At 35.8% G+C, this 17,562-nt stretch overlaps 1 protein-coding gene across 1 annotated transcript; it reads right to left on the bottom strand.

The window, feature by feature from the left end:
- Nucleotides 1–2,661: 2,661 nt before the first annotated feature.
- On the bottom strand, nt 2,662–9,533 carry LOC139873204 (methylenetetrahydrofolate reductase (NADH) 1-like). The gene is made up of 11 exons (XM_071861139.1): nt 9,037–9,533; nt 7,739–7,799; nt 7,492–7,574; nt 6,209–6,382; nt 5,867–6,040; nt 5,677–5,777; nt 5,463–5,574; nt 5,037–5,117; nt 4,780–4,957; nt 3,842–4,176; nt 2,662–3,154 (listed from the first exon to the last, which is right to left on the bottom strand). The coding sequence occupies exons 1-11, from the start codon at nt 9,445–9,447 to the stop codon at nt 3,071–3,073; spliced, it is 1,794 nt and encodes a 597-aa protein (XP_071717240.1). The 5' UTR covers nt 9,448–9,533; the 3' UTR covers nt 2,662–3,070.
- Nucleotides 9,534–17,562: the final 8,029 nt, after the last annotated feature.

Here is a 17,562-nt window from a genome sequence, read left to right as displayed (position 1 = left end):
TACGCAAGATTGATAAAGATCAATGGGGACGAGACCCTTACGTGACTTTGAAGATTATAAGAGTGCTCCCAATGGAGGAACTCCTCCCTTCTTAGTCTTGGGTGCCATATCAGTGTCACATCAGCGCCACATCAACACTTTCTTTCTAGGACTAAACCCAGGACTAATACTACCAACCATGACATACTTCCTTAAATAAATTTGAACCCACTTATATTATTTAATTAAATAATGTACAACTCATAATACTACAAGTACAATGAATATATACAAACACTCCGTCCTCAAATATTTTACAAAAGCACTAACAGGAGGACTAACAGGGAGGCGGCACCCTGGACTAAAGGTTGGACACTTTGCTGCCATTGGTGTCCTCCTGGACTAAAGGCTGGGCGGAAGGAGGAGTTCCTCCATTGACCATTGGGTGCAACCTAATACTAACATTGAAACCGTTGCCCAAAGAAAAACCTTACGCTTGATATAACGAACAATGCTCGTCTAACAAGAGAATTCGCCCTTAAAATTGTTTATTTACTTGAAAGTTGAAACCCAAATCGACCAAATTAATGCCGGCCAAATTAAACGCCAAAACTTGAAATTTTTAATTTTCCATGCTCGCATGCCATTAAATAGTAAGTTTTTCCATCATCGAAACAGAAGTTAAAGAAATTGGTTGGATATGATGTTTGTAAATCTAAACCAATACAGTATGGGAAGATGTCATCCGTCCTCGGGCGGATGGTGATCTTAATTTTGGGTCTCTCAAATGCAAAAATCTTGCATTAATCGGCAAGTGGTGGTGGAGGTTTCTTACCGAACACACTTCCTTGTGAGTTAATGTTATCAAAAGTATTTATTGGGTTTCGTGGGCTTTAAAATTGGGTGGGATTAACTCTCTTGCGTACTCTAACACTACTTGGAGTAAAATTGTCAAAACAGAGTTCGAGATTGATGGTTTTGGTGTGGACTTCTCTAAATCTTTTACAAAGCTAATCGGTAATGGAAGAGGTACAATTTTTTAGGAGGATGCATGGATCAAGGACAATGCTCTAAAAAATATATACAAAAGATTGGTGCGGCTAGAGACAAATGTGAATGTGGCGGTTGCGGATAGAGTCAAATGAGATGGTCATCGGTGCTCACCGAATTGGTTTTGGTCGCGGGCTGTCACAGGGAGGACGAAAGGGGAGCTAGAGGACCTGGAAAGATTGATTTCGACTTTCAAGATGACGCCGGAAAAAGAGGACTCTTGGACTTGGAACTTATACGGGTCTGGTAAATTCACAACTAAATCTCTTACAAAGCAAATCATGGCTAAATGTTTTCCTCCGAATGCTTCTAATTTAATAACACTAAAAAAATGACTTTGTTCCAATTAAAGTGGGTGTTTTAGTATGGAGGGCAAGGAGAGGGAGACTTCCCGTCTTGTTTGAATTAGACAAACGGGGTGTTGGTCTTAACTCCGTCCTTTGCCCTTTGTGCGATGATGCGGTTGAAACGGTTAGCCATGCTTTGTTCTCGTGTAAGTTGGCTCGAGAAATTTGGGATAAAGTACTTAAATGGTGGGGCATGGATTCGACACAACATAATATCGACAACATTCTATGTGGGAGCTCTTATTTGCCTTGTTCGAGTGTGGGTGAAAAGATTTGGCAAGCAATGGTGTGGACTAGCGTTTATCTCATTTGAAAAAATAGAAATCAAAAGGTTTTTAAAGGAGTGTGTTGGTCTTCGCCGGTTGCTCTCAATGACATACAAGTGAAGAGTTATGAATGAATCGCGAAAAGAAATAAAACAAAAAATATCGAGTGGCTAGTTTGGTTGCAAAATTCTAATCTCTTAGTTTTGTAATCATTAATCTTTGTTATTATTTCGCGTTGTAATTGAGATGTAAGTAGAGGGTGGCATATGATTCTATCTCAGCATCATTTGGTCACCATCACCATCTTGTGAGAACTTTGTAACTTTTGAGTTTATAATATATATTGCCGTTAAAAAAAATAACCAATACAGTATGTAATGCTTGACTTTTCACTACTTTGTGAAGAGTCGATATATATTTAATTTATGTATTTTGACAAAGAAAAAATAAAAATAAAAAGTTTTTCCAATGTATCCGGGATGAACCATGAAATATTCCATCATCGAAACAACTCGAACCATATCTTAAAAGCTTGAGGACAATGTAAAAGAAGGCATTCAACGGATTCTTCAACTTCTGGAGACCAAGTACGTATTACATAATACATATTGTCCAACGACATTGACTAGCATTGTCGCCTTTGTTGAACACATAGTGTGTTCGGCTCCAGTACCATGTGTCTATTTTTATCCACTTTTTCTCTCGCTTTATTTACTTATTGATATTGATATTGATATTGAATTTATACAAAAGTAGAAAATGTCCCTAGTGCACGGTAGGAGATTCATTCCACATCTAAAAATGTATAAACACGGAATAATGTAAAGTTGTACAAGTCCTGATGCATTAGGTACACGTTTCAATGCCATTACATTTCTTTAGCCTTTACATACATGCTTTTTAATTTGTTAAAATACTCGGACTATGAGAATGTTAAGCTGGTTTAACATCCTTATCACATGAACAAAGTTGAATAATTTCCTAATATATCATGACAGATTCTGAAAAGATTTTGGAAAATTGGTGAACAAAGAATGTCAAACAGATGACCTTGTTCATAATTATTGCCAATCAAACAGGAACACTATTTCTACCAGCAAAGGTGAAATTGTTTATCACAAAAACCCAATAATACAAGTATAGATCACTCTGTTTAATTACTACTCCGTACATTACAAGCAATGACACAAACGGTACATTGAGCGATGATACTTGCTGATATCCTAAAGTAAACATGAGGTCGTCTGCTCTTTCCTCTTTAAACAAATTGGTTGCTTACGCGCACACGTAGTTTACACAACGAATGTAGCAATATTACAAAACAAGAAAGACGACAAAATGGAAACTTTCAATCGTAAAATGATCATTTTCTCTATAGACACTCAATAATAGAAAAGAACGAGCAGTAGAAATCCCGTTGAACACATTTTAGAAGCCCTTGAACACAGAGAATAAGTTGCTGTTGATGTAATCGTTATCGACCAAGCTTACCAAGTAGTAAGTTTTCTCTACCTGTATGTTAAAACCAATATAATCAGATACAAGGCTAAAAAAACTACTAGTCAGTAGTCACAATTTAACAAACATTTGACAATATGTATGCTGTAAATTATGTTTTTCCAAATAATACAACTGGTTCGATTCAGAACTGGTTCAGATCAAGCAAGTAACATGTTAAAACGGGTTCCACTCAAAACAAGTCACCTTTTGGTAAATGTTGGATTAGGTTTGGTTGACCAGAAACATTTTTTGTCCACATAGTTACATTTTGTCATAGGTTGGTAAATGTCGGATTAGGTTGGTAAATGATGATTTTTTTTACATACCCGTACGAGTTAGAACACAAACGTGTTCTAACTCGAGTTCGTGCAAGTTCATGTGATTCCTAGTGACCGATAAACAAGTTTACGACCAGTGCATTGAACTCGAACACGTCCTGGTCGAGCACTCGAACTCGAATTAGAACACATTTGTGTTCTAATTCGTTCTAGTTTAATACACGAGTACGCAAAAAAGTTATTTTCAGTCACAGTCTTAGAAATACCGGGTCACGATGAACTCAACCAAAAATTGTGCAAGTACGTTTGCACGGACGGATGGTATATTTTGACAATTTTATATTATAAAAAAAATGTATTTTTATCAATTTCCCACTGATTAAAGCTAGCTGCAAATAAAAGAAAAGAGCAGAAAACAAACCTCTTGAAGAAGTGATCTGGATGAATCATCCTCGGGATAAAGTTGGGCCCACCCTCTTGACCAGATTTCAAATGCCTCATCTTTCCATATTAAGAAGCTTGAAGGATCAACAACTGTTGGTTGAATAATCTCCTTGGCAGGGAACACTCCCCATGTGACTGCATTCACATCATTTTTCCCGACATTTGAAACCAAACTGCCGTCTTTGTTCACGGCGATGTATGTGAGTGAAGCGTACTCCTTGGATTTTTCCACAAGAGCGTTTAACTTCTCGGCTGAGCAGAAAAATTCAACATATGCTTTCTGGTAAACGTAACCACCCGCGGGGCCCCATCCTTCAATTCAAAGCCAGAGAAATTGGTAAGAACCGATGATATGGCTTTTAAGGCAGCATTTTTGAAATGTCTAATATTTTTTAACATACTGACTGATTTATTGTTGCACTAAGAAACGGACTAGTATGCAATAAGATGACAATTCTATCCTTTACCTCGAATACTATGGGTTAGTAAATTTGGAGAATTTTGAAAAGAAAAAAACATGCTTTAAAATGGAACAGATCACACTGTTCCAAATGATTACTACTTGGTTTGATGCATTAATTGTTTATGAAATCCAAAAGGAAAAGAACAAATAAAACTTTTTTCAGTCGACCAACTCGACCTGTTATATCAAAAACTACCCGCTTTGATCTGAGCATGTTATGTGGTGGACCCGCCCATTTATCACCTTTACTTTGGAAGACTCGTACTTTTCAACAAAAATGACAAGTACAACGGTATATCTGCATAATTTAATTTGTCCAAGGCTGCTCATCTATAAAATGAGTTTATTTTGCATGGGTGCAGTGTTATAGCATTATAGAAACAATAGTTGATGTACAAATAATTTGAGATCTGGACTCAGATAAAAGAATTTGGGTTCAAACAAAACCTTACCAATTGATGGTGAGTCAGATTTCGCTCCATTAACGGCCGGTTGGCTGTTGATGGTGAGGAAACCCTTGAGGTTTATTGAAGCTAGTTGTTCGTCAATAATCTTTGTCTCTGGCTGAAGTCCGTCTAGTTCAGACCATGGGCTAGTTTTTAGCTGCCCAAGGCAGTATTTCATGAATTTCTGAAAAACAAAGGTTTTATTAGGCACATTTTGTTCTAATTAAACTCCAAGACAAAGTATACCTAAACAGATGTCGTACCTCAGCAATATCATCGAACTTTTTCAGCGGCACCACCCACTCTTCTTGAATTTTCTTGTCACGTGAACGTGGTCGCAAGAACTGCTCATAGGTTAACAGCATATGAGAAAAGGAATGTTTATAATATCCAGATGAGTGATAATACAAATTTGATACAGGTTTAAGAACTTGATCAGCAATATCATGATTGATAGAATATATGCACATGTATTGTGTTGACCCAAATTGATATTTTTAATGAAAAAGTTAGTTTAAAATCAAAATTTCCAAACATTGAAATGTATAACTACATGGAATGTAAGGACTATAATACTTATTAGAATGATATGCAACAAACATTTGAGATAAGATTATGATTGCAGGGGTCTTTACAAGACATTCATTAAAGTGGAAAATAATTATTTTTAAAAAAAAAATGACATTTACCTGATGGTCGGTTAATGCTCCATAAGATGCATTAGAAGCATCACCCCAACGCCCATGTGGATATTGCTCCCAACCGGTAGTCCTTGTTATGTAGCTCTTTGGACGATTGGCCCTAAAACATATAAAAGATAAGTCATGTATTTTGAAGATGTAACAACACTGCAGCATAAGTTGTCAATAATTCAACTTATAAATTCACTTGTCTGCTACATACCAGAAGATTGGTCTAACATCCTCTTTAAGACGGAATAAGTTGGTAGGTCTCCTCCATGGTAGAGGCCTTGATATCTTGGACTCTTCAATCAATCCAAGATTCTACATGGTATGTTAACATTAAATGATATACAGTTTGTAACTTGTAAGCGTCCAATAACTATATTTAAAGATATTCGAGTATTTCTTACTGTCAAAATTGATAATGCAGACTTCTCCATGTTAAGTGTATAAAGATGCAACGTCTTGATTCCGCTAGCCATGATCTTTTTGCACATTTCGGTTCCAAGATGAACTCCGTACGCTCTAACAGCCTCCTCATTGTCCTTGATGGGCTCCAAAGCAGCAGTGATTTCAGATGGGATCTGCAGTAGTTAGTTACATATGAGAACAATGAAAAACAAATATGTAGGCGAATTTCAAGTGACAAAGTATAACATATAACAAAAGTTTAACTTCTTGTGTAGATCATTGTTCTTAAGGTCCACTAGAATGAAAATACACTAGAACACACAGCTTGCAGGACAATATACCTTAGTTTTGCAGAAGCCAGTCATGCGGATGAAGCCATTGTAGTTGTTGATGGGCATAATACCGGGAACAATGGGGCAAGTTATACCAATTTGCCGACAATCATTCACAAATTTAAGAAAATTGTCAACGTCATAGAAAAGTTGAGTGACAATCACATCAGCACCGGCATCAACCTGAATTATGATATTCCATACATACGTTAGAACAGCTAAGGATCAACTAATGAAGTGATTGGTCAACTAGGTAGTTTAGTAAACTTAAATGATCATCTAAAGGATTAGGAAAAAGATTTTAGTTGGCTGCATGGTTATTCTTGTTTCATCCGAAATATTAATATCTCATATAACCAAATACAATACAGTCCACCAATAGAAGAAAAGGTAGCATACGAAACGGGTTAAGGCCTATGACATAATAACAATCGTGTAGAAAGTTATTTTCACGTTAGATTTGAACTAACATAATAAATCACTAGCTCTAAATCCCACATGTTGCTTGTATTTCTGAATAGTATCTTTAATTACAAGAAAATTGAAATTTTCAGAAAAAAAGAGCTAAATTTAAACGATATTAACGTTATGTTTAAACCATGCATAACATGAAGTAATGTGTAAGTCCTTAGAATTTGTTTGGTTTATGCTATTAAATCATAACGATAAGAAGTTAAAATCATATAGTTGAAAGATTACAAAATTATGAATTGTGATACTAAAATCACAACCTAAATGTACAAAGAATTATAAACCCAGTAATATAATATTGAAATAAATTGGTTGATTGATTAAACTGTGTCTAATAAGTTAAAAGAGTTAGCAAAATTGACTGCGTACCTATGATTCAAATCCTTTTGTCATTTTACTGGAATCACATTCAAGGTAAGATTGTATTGATGTAAAAAAGTATATTATACCTATCTACTAACTGTGATGAGTTTTTTTACTGTTCACAGGGACATCATTGTCATTTCACTTTTATCTTTTTATTTATATTTATGAACAAATTTCACCATGTGATCAATTTACTCATAATACATAAGCTAATTACATTAGTTTGCAAATCATTATACTACCGTCTTAAGTTTGTTCATTTGTAGTTTACATACGTGTTAAACACTACCTTTTCGATTAGAATATTTGAAGTTTTTTAAAACTGAAAGTTAAAACTGTAAGAATTTGGATTATTTAATCTAAAATTTTATTGTTTATGATTTGTTAAGATCTTTGGAACTTGCAAAATGCCCTTCTCTCAAAAAACGTAACCTAAATCTGAAAGTAGATAATACCTTTCTCTTGAGGTATGCAAGATCCTTTTGATATGATTCCGGTGTAGCCAAGCCATTGCTTTCAATAACCTCAGGGTGTGCCTCTGAGAAACAATGTATTAACAAATGCTAAGAAAGGGGATTGCATAAAAAAACTGACATCTGACACTAATATAACAAATAGAATAGTATGTACAAACGATAAAAATATGATGCATAAAATACTTGTTAGTCTAGAAATAAAGAGCAAATGAGGTAAGATGGAAACCTGGGTAACCAGCAACGGCTATGCCAAAATAGTCACCATATGACTTGCGAATATGCTCAACCTGCAAAGCAAAAAGGGCGTGCATATTAAACCAATTATAAACCTTGGTTTCGAAAGGTTTAATTTATTTATAATTTATAATTTATATGATAATATCAACATATGCTATTCCAATGCAGCTGAGAGAAACCCAAATGATAGCCAATTAACTTGACAAAATGACACTGGGTGTGTGACTACCATAAATTCACGATGCGCAACATTGTCAAGCTCTGCATGATCTAAATCATATTAAGTGAATCAATAATGGACCTCACATGTGTCAATAGCTATTTCACCCATAAAAAAATTAACATTACCATAACTTGAATTTAGACTTCACAATAGAACAGATCAAAACTAATAAGTAAACACTAAGCAAATGTGGTCCTAAAAGTTACAGAGTATATTATACGTGTGTCGGTAGCTGGTGTAGAAAAGTCAGTGACATAATGATCGGATAAAACTTATTAAGAACACTATGAAACTATCACGCACTACACAGATCTCAAAATCAAATACTTACCAAAACAATGTTATAAATGGCCCTAGTATATCAAATACAGTTAGGTAGTTACTATCAACATGAAGGCACTCTACAACAATACGTCAATACTACACCCCCAAAACTAAAGCTCCTAGTTCCTAATAATTAAAATAAGTGAATTGAGTAACTTAAAAGTTGTATACAAAAATATAATATGTTCGCCACTTAGATCGTCTAACTTATGTCATTATAGAAGTAACAATTTAAAATCTTATCAGTTGATATCGATATCTAGTTAAGACCATATTATGTCAGTAACTTAATCATCAATTAGATCCAAATTCACAGTTTGAAAACTAATTTCCGATTAGCAACCTCATCTAATCCTTAATTCAGAAATCTAACACTCCCAGGCATTCAAATCATCAACTCAAACAATGTCAGCATCACAAATTTAAAACCTTATTAAATACTCGTAACACACAGCAGATCATGATTGATAAGATCTAACTAATGAATTTATGCAGCTAATTATACACATAGGTATCTCAATTCATAAAGTCAGCACTAGTTAGCAGTTATAAACCTAATTCAAGGCTAAATACAGTAATATAACATGTGCGTTCAGGCCTTTACCTCACCTAACTTATGTCGGTAGCTTGTATATACAACTAATGAACTAATTCCAATTCGTTTAATTAATTAATTTAAATTTAATTAATATATATTCAGTAGGATAGTATATATTAGTAGGTTATATGTGTGTATATACCAGATCAAGAGCACAGGCAAAACCGCCCTGGATCTGAACAAATTTATCCTGTCCACGTGGCGGATCACCTCTAAGAGCCAAAACATTTTGAATTCCATCTTTTTTAATAGTTTCTAAAGCATGATCTATTTTCTCCAACGGCATATTAGTACACGTTAAATGCATCATAGTTTCAACACACACTAAATTCTGCATTCTTCTAGCTATCTCTAATGTCACGTCAGCCGTTGATCCACCTGCTCCCCAAGTTATATCACAAAACGTAGGATCATGAGCCACCATTCGTTCCATTCGTTCGAATAGGTTTTCAACGCCTTCTTCTGTTTTCGGAGGGAAGAATTCGAATGAGAACACAACTTTTCCGGCGTCTCCGGCCGCCGTTGATTCTAGAATCTTCTGAATTACCTTCATTTTGATGAATTACAGAAAGATAGGGAGAGAGATGGTTTAGTGTTTGTGTGATGTGGAATCGGATCTTGTGGTCTGATTGATTTCACAACAAAACACCACTTTTGGAGGGCAGTCAGGGCACACCAAAATTGGTAGATCTGTTGCTTCTTTTATAATGTAAAAGTAATACGTTTTTGGTCCAATAAATTAAGGGTGTGTACAATATAGATCCCTATATTTTGTTGGTTGTTAACGTCAGTGTTGAATACCATTAGTTATGTACTGCTCTAACATAATAAGTTCATGTGTTTCGCTATTGATTTTTTTAGAACGGCAAGTTTCACATTGAATACCGTCATTTTTCACACACGTATCCGTTAGGAAGAAACTCCTCGCACTCATCGCGTAAAGTGCACCCGGAATGCTTTAGGTTAATTGTTTGACCAGCATAGAGTGAAGAATATCATAGGCACAACCTTGAAGAAAACTCCTCCCTCGGGATTTGAACTTGCACCTATTTTTTCAAAGATACGGCTCATAATCAACTGAGACTTTTTACCACTCAATCAATAGTTCAGTGGTGTTTCGCTATTGATTTTCATTAACTAAATTGTTGGATCCATATCAGGATAAAGAGATAAGCTAAAAACAACTATGAAGGAGTGTGAGAAAATATTTGTTTAATTAGTGTTTAAAACCGTTTCAAATCATTATATATTTCTTCAAATTTACATATTGTTACATCAACGACACTTCAACAATTATTTATCATCACTAACTCATTCCATATCAATCCCAACCATTATACACATCCTTAACCATTGTAAATTAATTATACCATAGTACAAATCTTAAATTTAAATTTACAATTAATTAAAGCTTAAGTATATGTGATAAGTTGTACGTGAAATTCGCGAAATTGTTAATTTTGACGTGGCTTTAGCTCATGCTGCCATCAGCGCCAAAAAGGGTAACGCCTTTGGTGAGGGATTGACGTATCATGTTGAAAATACTCTAACTATTCAAAATAATGAAATATTGAGATGTTTGTCATATAAGCTTATATGTACAATAGCATCATATTCATTTTTTCTCCCATATATGTGTGTGTCAAAAATTCTTTGAATTTATAAAATGATAAAATAAAATTAAAATTGTGTCCATTATATTTATTTATGGTATTATAGATACAAACGTATAAATAACAAATATAGAAGTGCAAGCATAATATATAAATGTGTGGATATAAATGGCAACGAATAAGGATACGTTTTCAAAAATGTACTATAAATTAACTCGTGTAATAAATAAAAGAAATTTTCTAATCATAGCCCTTAGGACTATCTTTAAGGAAAATTTTATGCATAAAAACTGGTACTTTAAGATTAGTGAGGTAGTTATTAAGAAATTAGTAAAGTGGTTATCAAGAACGTACAAGAAAAAAAAGCATGTCCAAAAATCTTAAAGATACTTTAAAAAAATCCTATATAAAATACAGAGTTGATGAAAGTTGTAGATTATAAATAGTGTAGGGATCAAAATGAAAGTAGGATTTATCAAACAAATATATCACCAACCGTGCCTCAACAACCCCGATGTATCAACCTTCCGACCACTCACGTAGCTGAACTAAATTTTTTTTTTTTCTTTTTTTTTTTTTTTTTTTTTTTGACAAAAAACTATAACTTTGTAACAACGTTAGAAACTTTATCAAAATGATAAGACTCGAAACAAAAACAAACAAAATGACAACCATGGCCAAGAAACGAAAACAAACGATCCTACCACAAGCCAACTAAACAAGGGAAAGAAAAACAAACAAGTCACGAAAATTGTTGAACTAAAATTGTTGATAAAGAGAATCTTGTCATAATTATTTGATGATTAATGTGGTAAAGTAGATTGAATAATTTGCATATATATCAAGTTCAGTTGGGTTAGCACGAGGAGCGACTTTTTCTTCGATGTCACCCTTCTGAAACATAGGAAACTGACGTTTTAGCCACTCCTCGTCGTCGCTCACTAGAGGGAATATGCCTTTTTGTGGCGAAAAAAGTTGCCCCTTTTGCGACGACATATCGTCGCAAATACGACTCCAAAGATTTCTATGCGACGGTTATTTGCGACGAACTAACATGGGACCCACCCTTTTTTAAAGAAAAGGATAACAAATTGTCTTTTCCCGACCACTATTTGCGGCGATATGGTAGGCTTCATCGTCGTAAAAAAAAAACCCAGTTGTTTCAAAAAAAATAATTTGGTTGGTCTTTTGGTGTCAGCCTTTTGCGACGCACATCGCCGTAAGAACATTGTTCTCGATGCGGTGCACCCGGACATTGCCGATCTCAATGCTTTGATCTTTATGAAAAGAGAAAAGCATCTACTTCAAGGTCCAAATTTACTTCTAGGTCAAAATCTCGAGGCAAGTCACGTTCAAATTCAAATATAAAGGTCAACAACGAGCCAAATACGAAAAGAAACACAAAGGTCAAGACCGAGCGAAAGTCGAAGTCAAAGATCAAGGCGAAGCCAACTGACGACTATTATCCAACTGCAAAATTAGACGACATAATTTGGATATCTCTCTATGTGTCGTTTTCTATAAATAAAACGTGTGTTTGTAACTCGTTCTTATTAATTAATGTATTGCTTTATTTATAATATTTCATATTGTCTGATATAATTAACGGAACTTAATAAAACTATATTTATTATTGTGGAAATCTGACACAAACACAATTATCACAATACTGCTACAAATATCATACAATCAACATAACACTTGAACACAATTATCCTTATATGAAGTTGATGCACCGTATGTAGAGAAAATATTTGAAAGAAGTTTAAACGTAGGTGCTGATACATAAGCATTTTGGAGTACCAGAACACGTCCAACACATATACCCTTAACCTCGTCGGTGATTTTGTGATGAATAGCTCATATACAAGATGTAGTATCCTAAAGACAAATTGTAAACATATAAGTAACTAAATATTCATAACGCATAATTACTATATTATCTAATAGACAAAAATGGCGAATAGTAACTAGGGTTATTTTCATCATTTCGCTTTTTTTTTTTTTTTTTTTTTTAATTCTAACTAAATTTACTACACCAGACCCCACACTTTTTTCAAATATTCAAATCGACCCCCCAACCAGGGGGGTAAAGTGTCAAATAACCATTTTCATAAAAAAATCTTAAATAAACTCCACCCAAATATTCAACAGGTCATATTTTCTCGCTCGAAACGAGTTAAATTTTTCCGACACCATCGTTAAACTCAAAATAATTTTAGGAACACAATGTCACTAACTATACGCAAAACGGACGCTTTTTAAAAAACGTTAAATATTTGGGATACTTTTCATACACATTGATTTTGCGTTAAATTTTTAAAAAGTCGATAATTACATAGCTAAACACGGAGATGGACATATATTGTTAATTTAAAATAACATTTAAATCTTTCACGGGTTATATCTTTTAGTTCGACTCGAGTTGCGATTCAACGACATTATTCTTTAGCCACGAAATAATTTTACAAACTAAACGCAATAAAATACATTGAAAACCGAACCCCCGACGCGAAGCGAGGGTTCAACAACTAGTTAAATACAAATCATAGCATATTGAGGATCTTACTTTAACACTAATGATATATCATCCAACTCATTTGGAACACAAAACTTGATAACGTCAATAATCTTATCGATTTTACCTTTTTTCAGACAACAAGGTATTTCTATTAAATTCAAGTCCCCTTCACAATAAAACATAAACCCAATGTTACAAAGTGTATTTAAAATGAAACACGTGTGCTATGCTACCTTATATACAATTTAACTTTAATGTACAATTGAAAACCAATACACGATTGATTACTATTATGTCCACCGTCAGCATACGCCCACCGTGACGCCAAAATTCACGTTGTTCAAAGGTATCATCAAACGCCGCCTCTTCAATCACTTGCCTTATATATTCATGGGTTGACCTCGGATGTTAACCCTCGTTAAATTCACCCTGGCTTTTACGACGAATAGCAGACTGACTAATACCCGTCGGACCTGAAATATTTTATCCAAGTTAAATATATTCATGATGACATTCTGGAACTAGCGGTGGTGGTGGCGACGGGGGTGGTGTTATGGTTCGAGGTTGAGATTCAGATGAACTTTTCGGAATTGAAAACATTTTAGAGATATCGTTTTGGGACATATTTGCAAGAAAATCCCAATCATCTTCCATTTTAAGTGTGTCTGATTATTAAGTTTGAATGATATTTCTTGTTCTTTGAAACAACCCAACCCGTATTTAAACCGGCCCGTAAAATTTTTCTTTAATACATTAATAATTAGGTCCCATTTATGTTTCCAAAAACATCTTTAACACAATAACAAGTTCAGTAAGCTTTAAAACATGTAATACATAGTTTAAATATCCGAACGGGTAAACACGACCCGACTATTTTAATGTCCAACAAAACCGAGCATGGTGTTTGGGGATACGCTACCCAATCCTAATCGATCCAAAAGCACATCTTCTAAAGCAAGCTACGCAAGTCCACTAGTCCCCACGCTTACCCGAGCCACCTCCTCCATGCAGATCTATAAAAATGTAAACAAAGAGAGGGTAAGCTAACGCTTAGTGAGTGAAAATATACTACATATATATATATATATATATATATATATATATATATATATATATATATATATATATATATATATACATATATATATATATATATGCATAAAATGGACACGCCACACAACAAATCAAAATATCACATACCGGAGCATCCAAGCATAAAGGCAAGCTAAACTAAGCATACCATACGATCACTAAGCATCGAGCTAAAAATAACAACAAATATAAGTTCACCAACGACGATGTGAACAACGCCAATTAGCTACACCCGGAGGGTTAGCTACAACACAACAATACGACAATATAACAAAGCGTAAACCGCCCAAGGTTAACCCCTTAACCCGAATACCGAAAACCAAATACCAAAATGAAGATTGGCCGAACTACACGAGCCTTAGTAAATCCGCATCCACACGAGACTACTATCTTCAATACCACAACAACATCGAGGTTGGTCGAACTACACGAGCCTTAGTGAATCCGAAACCACACGAGATCACTACCTCAATAAGATGACCGAACCACATGAGTCATCGTGAATCCGCATACACACGTGATCCACTTCTCCAATCACAACTCAATACCAACCCTTCGCCATTGGGGTTGTATAATCTACATCACAAGCACATGTGATAACGTACACACAAAGTATGCACCTCGCCAAAGGTGGTCAACCAAAAATGCACAATCGTGCCAATTGGACCTATTACACAAGTCCATCAAATCCACCTATATGTGAAGTGAGCTCTATAACCGAGAACCACTTCACCCGACCCGCACCCATCCTACACATACATATGCACATAGGATATTAACAATCATCTTGTTGCCTTGATGAATGCCACCAAACAATCCGCAACTCGCCAATGGAAAGTACATATTCCATTATCACAAATACAACAACACAATTAGGGTGGATTTACAAACCAACCCAATTGACACTTAGTGCAATTTCGATCCAAATGCACTTTCAAGCATAAACCGCGCCCAAACTAACCAATAATCACTAACGCACGTGAGAATGGTCCTATTACACCAATTAAACGCAATCATAGGTGTTAAACACCCATTTTACCCAAAATGACACTTAAATCCTAATTTTGACCCATTTCAAAATTAGTCAACCAAAACACCTCAAATGATTTCCAATACTTCCATAATCACTAACACTAGTGATTATACACCATTTACTATCTTTAAACATGGTTAAATCATTAACCAACCCAAAACCCGCCTTCATCACTTATAAACCCGAATCGTGGTTATTATCTTCCATTAATAACTAGTGGGGTTCCATGTATGAACATACAATCAAAAACCCTAAATTTGAATGATGAACACGAAAATGAAATTCGGAGTTAGAGCTTACCGCTAGTATCACCTTGAAGCTAAGAACGAGGAGAACACACTTGTCTTCTATGTCAAAAATCGAATCACGAGTCTCCCTTCCCAAATCACACTTTGAATCAAATGGAGTTTTGAAGTTTTGAGAGAAAAATAGAAAGAAAAGGTAAAAGAAATAAGAGAAATGAATGAATGGATGGGATTTAAGATCCCAAATCTGGCACATACGCGAAATGACCAAAATGCCCTTGAACACCCTTTAAAATTGCAAATCTGGTACCAGCTCGCCCAGAATGCCGCGCCGCGGCCTCAATCGCCGCGCCGCGACCCATAATGTATTCTGGTGGTTTCCTTAACATGCCTCCTGGAATTGAAATCAGCTGAATGCCGCGCCGCGGCCCTTTCCGTCGCGCCGCGACCCAAGGCATGGTCTGGTGCCTTCCTTACCGTGCCTCCTGATCCTGATTTGTTTGTAATGTCGCGCCGCGACCCATACCTCCACGCCGCGACCTTTAACTTGGTCTGATCACTTTTCGCATACAAGAACTTTAACGCACGAACATGTCTCAATTCCTTCATACACCTATCGTACATATGCGATACACCTGTAAATCATGTACGGTGAAAAACGGGGTGTTACAACTCTCCCCCACTTAGATTCGATCACGTCCTCGTGATCCTAATTACTTAACCAAATCGAACCTACATTCGATGGTTCTCAAACAATCGTTCCAATCCGACTTCCAACACATTCCTCATTAACCCGAAGATTAATTCATTAACTAATTACACAGTTACATGCATTCCGAGTCGTGCAATACACGCGACATCCGAAGTCTATAACAATCACTTAGAATATGTGAATCCGCCACGTATCCTTCCAACTCCTCTAGGAAATTCTTCTCATAGAGTTACCCTTAACAACTAAATCGTCATTCGCGATTTATCAAGTCCACAATTCGAGCACTAAAACCTTCCTCATTCCCTCACATCGGGAAAACTCATCCAATCTCGAATCGAGATATCAACCCTCTAGCGTACCATTACCAAGTACAATGGCAAAGTAACCACATACCAACATAAGGTCAACCATCTAGACCGACGAAGACCGAACAAAAGCGAACCCTTACGGATAACACTTACCACTTAACATCCTTTGTAGTGCGCAACACGACCAATACGCAACTACCGTAACATCATAAACAAACGGCTAAAACCGATAGCGCCCAACGACTATGGCAATGCTAATCCCAAGGTGTACGACATCGACTATCGTCGCACCCGTAACCACATGTGAGCAAAACACGGCTATCGCATCACTAATCACACATCATGGTCCTCGCGACCCCACCATTGGCGTATAAAACAACCAATAGATCAAACATCATGGTCCTTACGACCCCACCATCGGTGTATAAAACAACCGATAGATCACACAACATGAAGGCTGGCCGAAAACTACACGCGCCTTAGTGAATCTGCAACCACACGCGACTCACCACCTCCACCGCACAACAATCGGGATTGGCCGAACTACACGCGCCCTAGTGAATCCGAAATACACGAGAGTCACTATCCCAAAAGAATGACCGCAACCACACTCGTCACTTGTGAATCCGAACTACACGAGACTCACTCCTCAATACAATGACCGAAACCACACGAGTCATTTGTGAATCCGAACTACACGCGACTCACTTCCACAATACAATGAGTGAAACCACATGAGTCATTTGTGAATCTGAACTACACGCGACTCACTTTCACAACAAGATGATCGAAACCACACGCGTCATCGTGAATCCGCAAACACATACGATCCACTTCCTGTAGTGACCCGAACTTTTCCATATTTATATATATTAAATGAAATTGTTATTTACATGATTAAGTGTTTCCAACATGTTAAGCAATCAAACTTGTTAAGACTTGATTAATTGAAATAGGTTTCATATATACAATTGACCACCCAAGTTGACCGGTGATTCACGAACGTTAAAACTTGTAAAAACTATATGATGACATATATATGATTATATATATAGTTAACATGATATTATGATAAGTAAGTATCTCATTAGGTATTTTAACAATGAGTTATATACATAAAATTGAGTTTATTGAATTAAGAAAC

The sequence above is a fragment of the Rutidosis leptorrhynchoides genome, chromosome 1 (assembly GCF_046630445.1).
Source record: "Rutidosis leptorrhynchoides isolate AG116_Rl617_1_P2 chromosome 1, CSIRO_AGI_Rlap_v1, whole genome shotgun sequence".
Taxonomy (NCBI): domain Eukaryota; kingdom Viridiplantae; phylum Streptophyta; class Magnoliopsida; order Asterales; family Asteraceae; genus Rutidosis; species Rutidosis leptorrhynchoides.
Note: the sequence above shows the minus strand (reverse complement) of the source record. Positions and strands in the feature narration are given on the sequence as shown.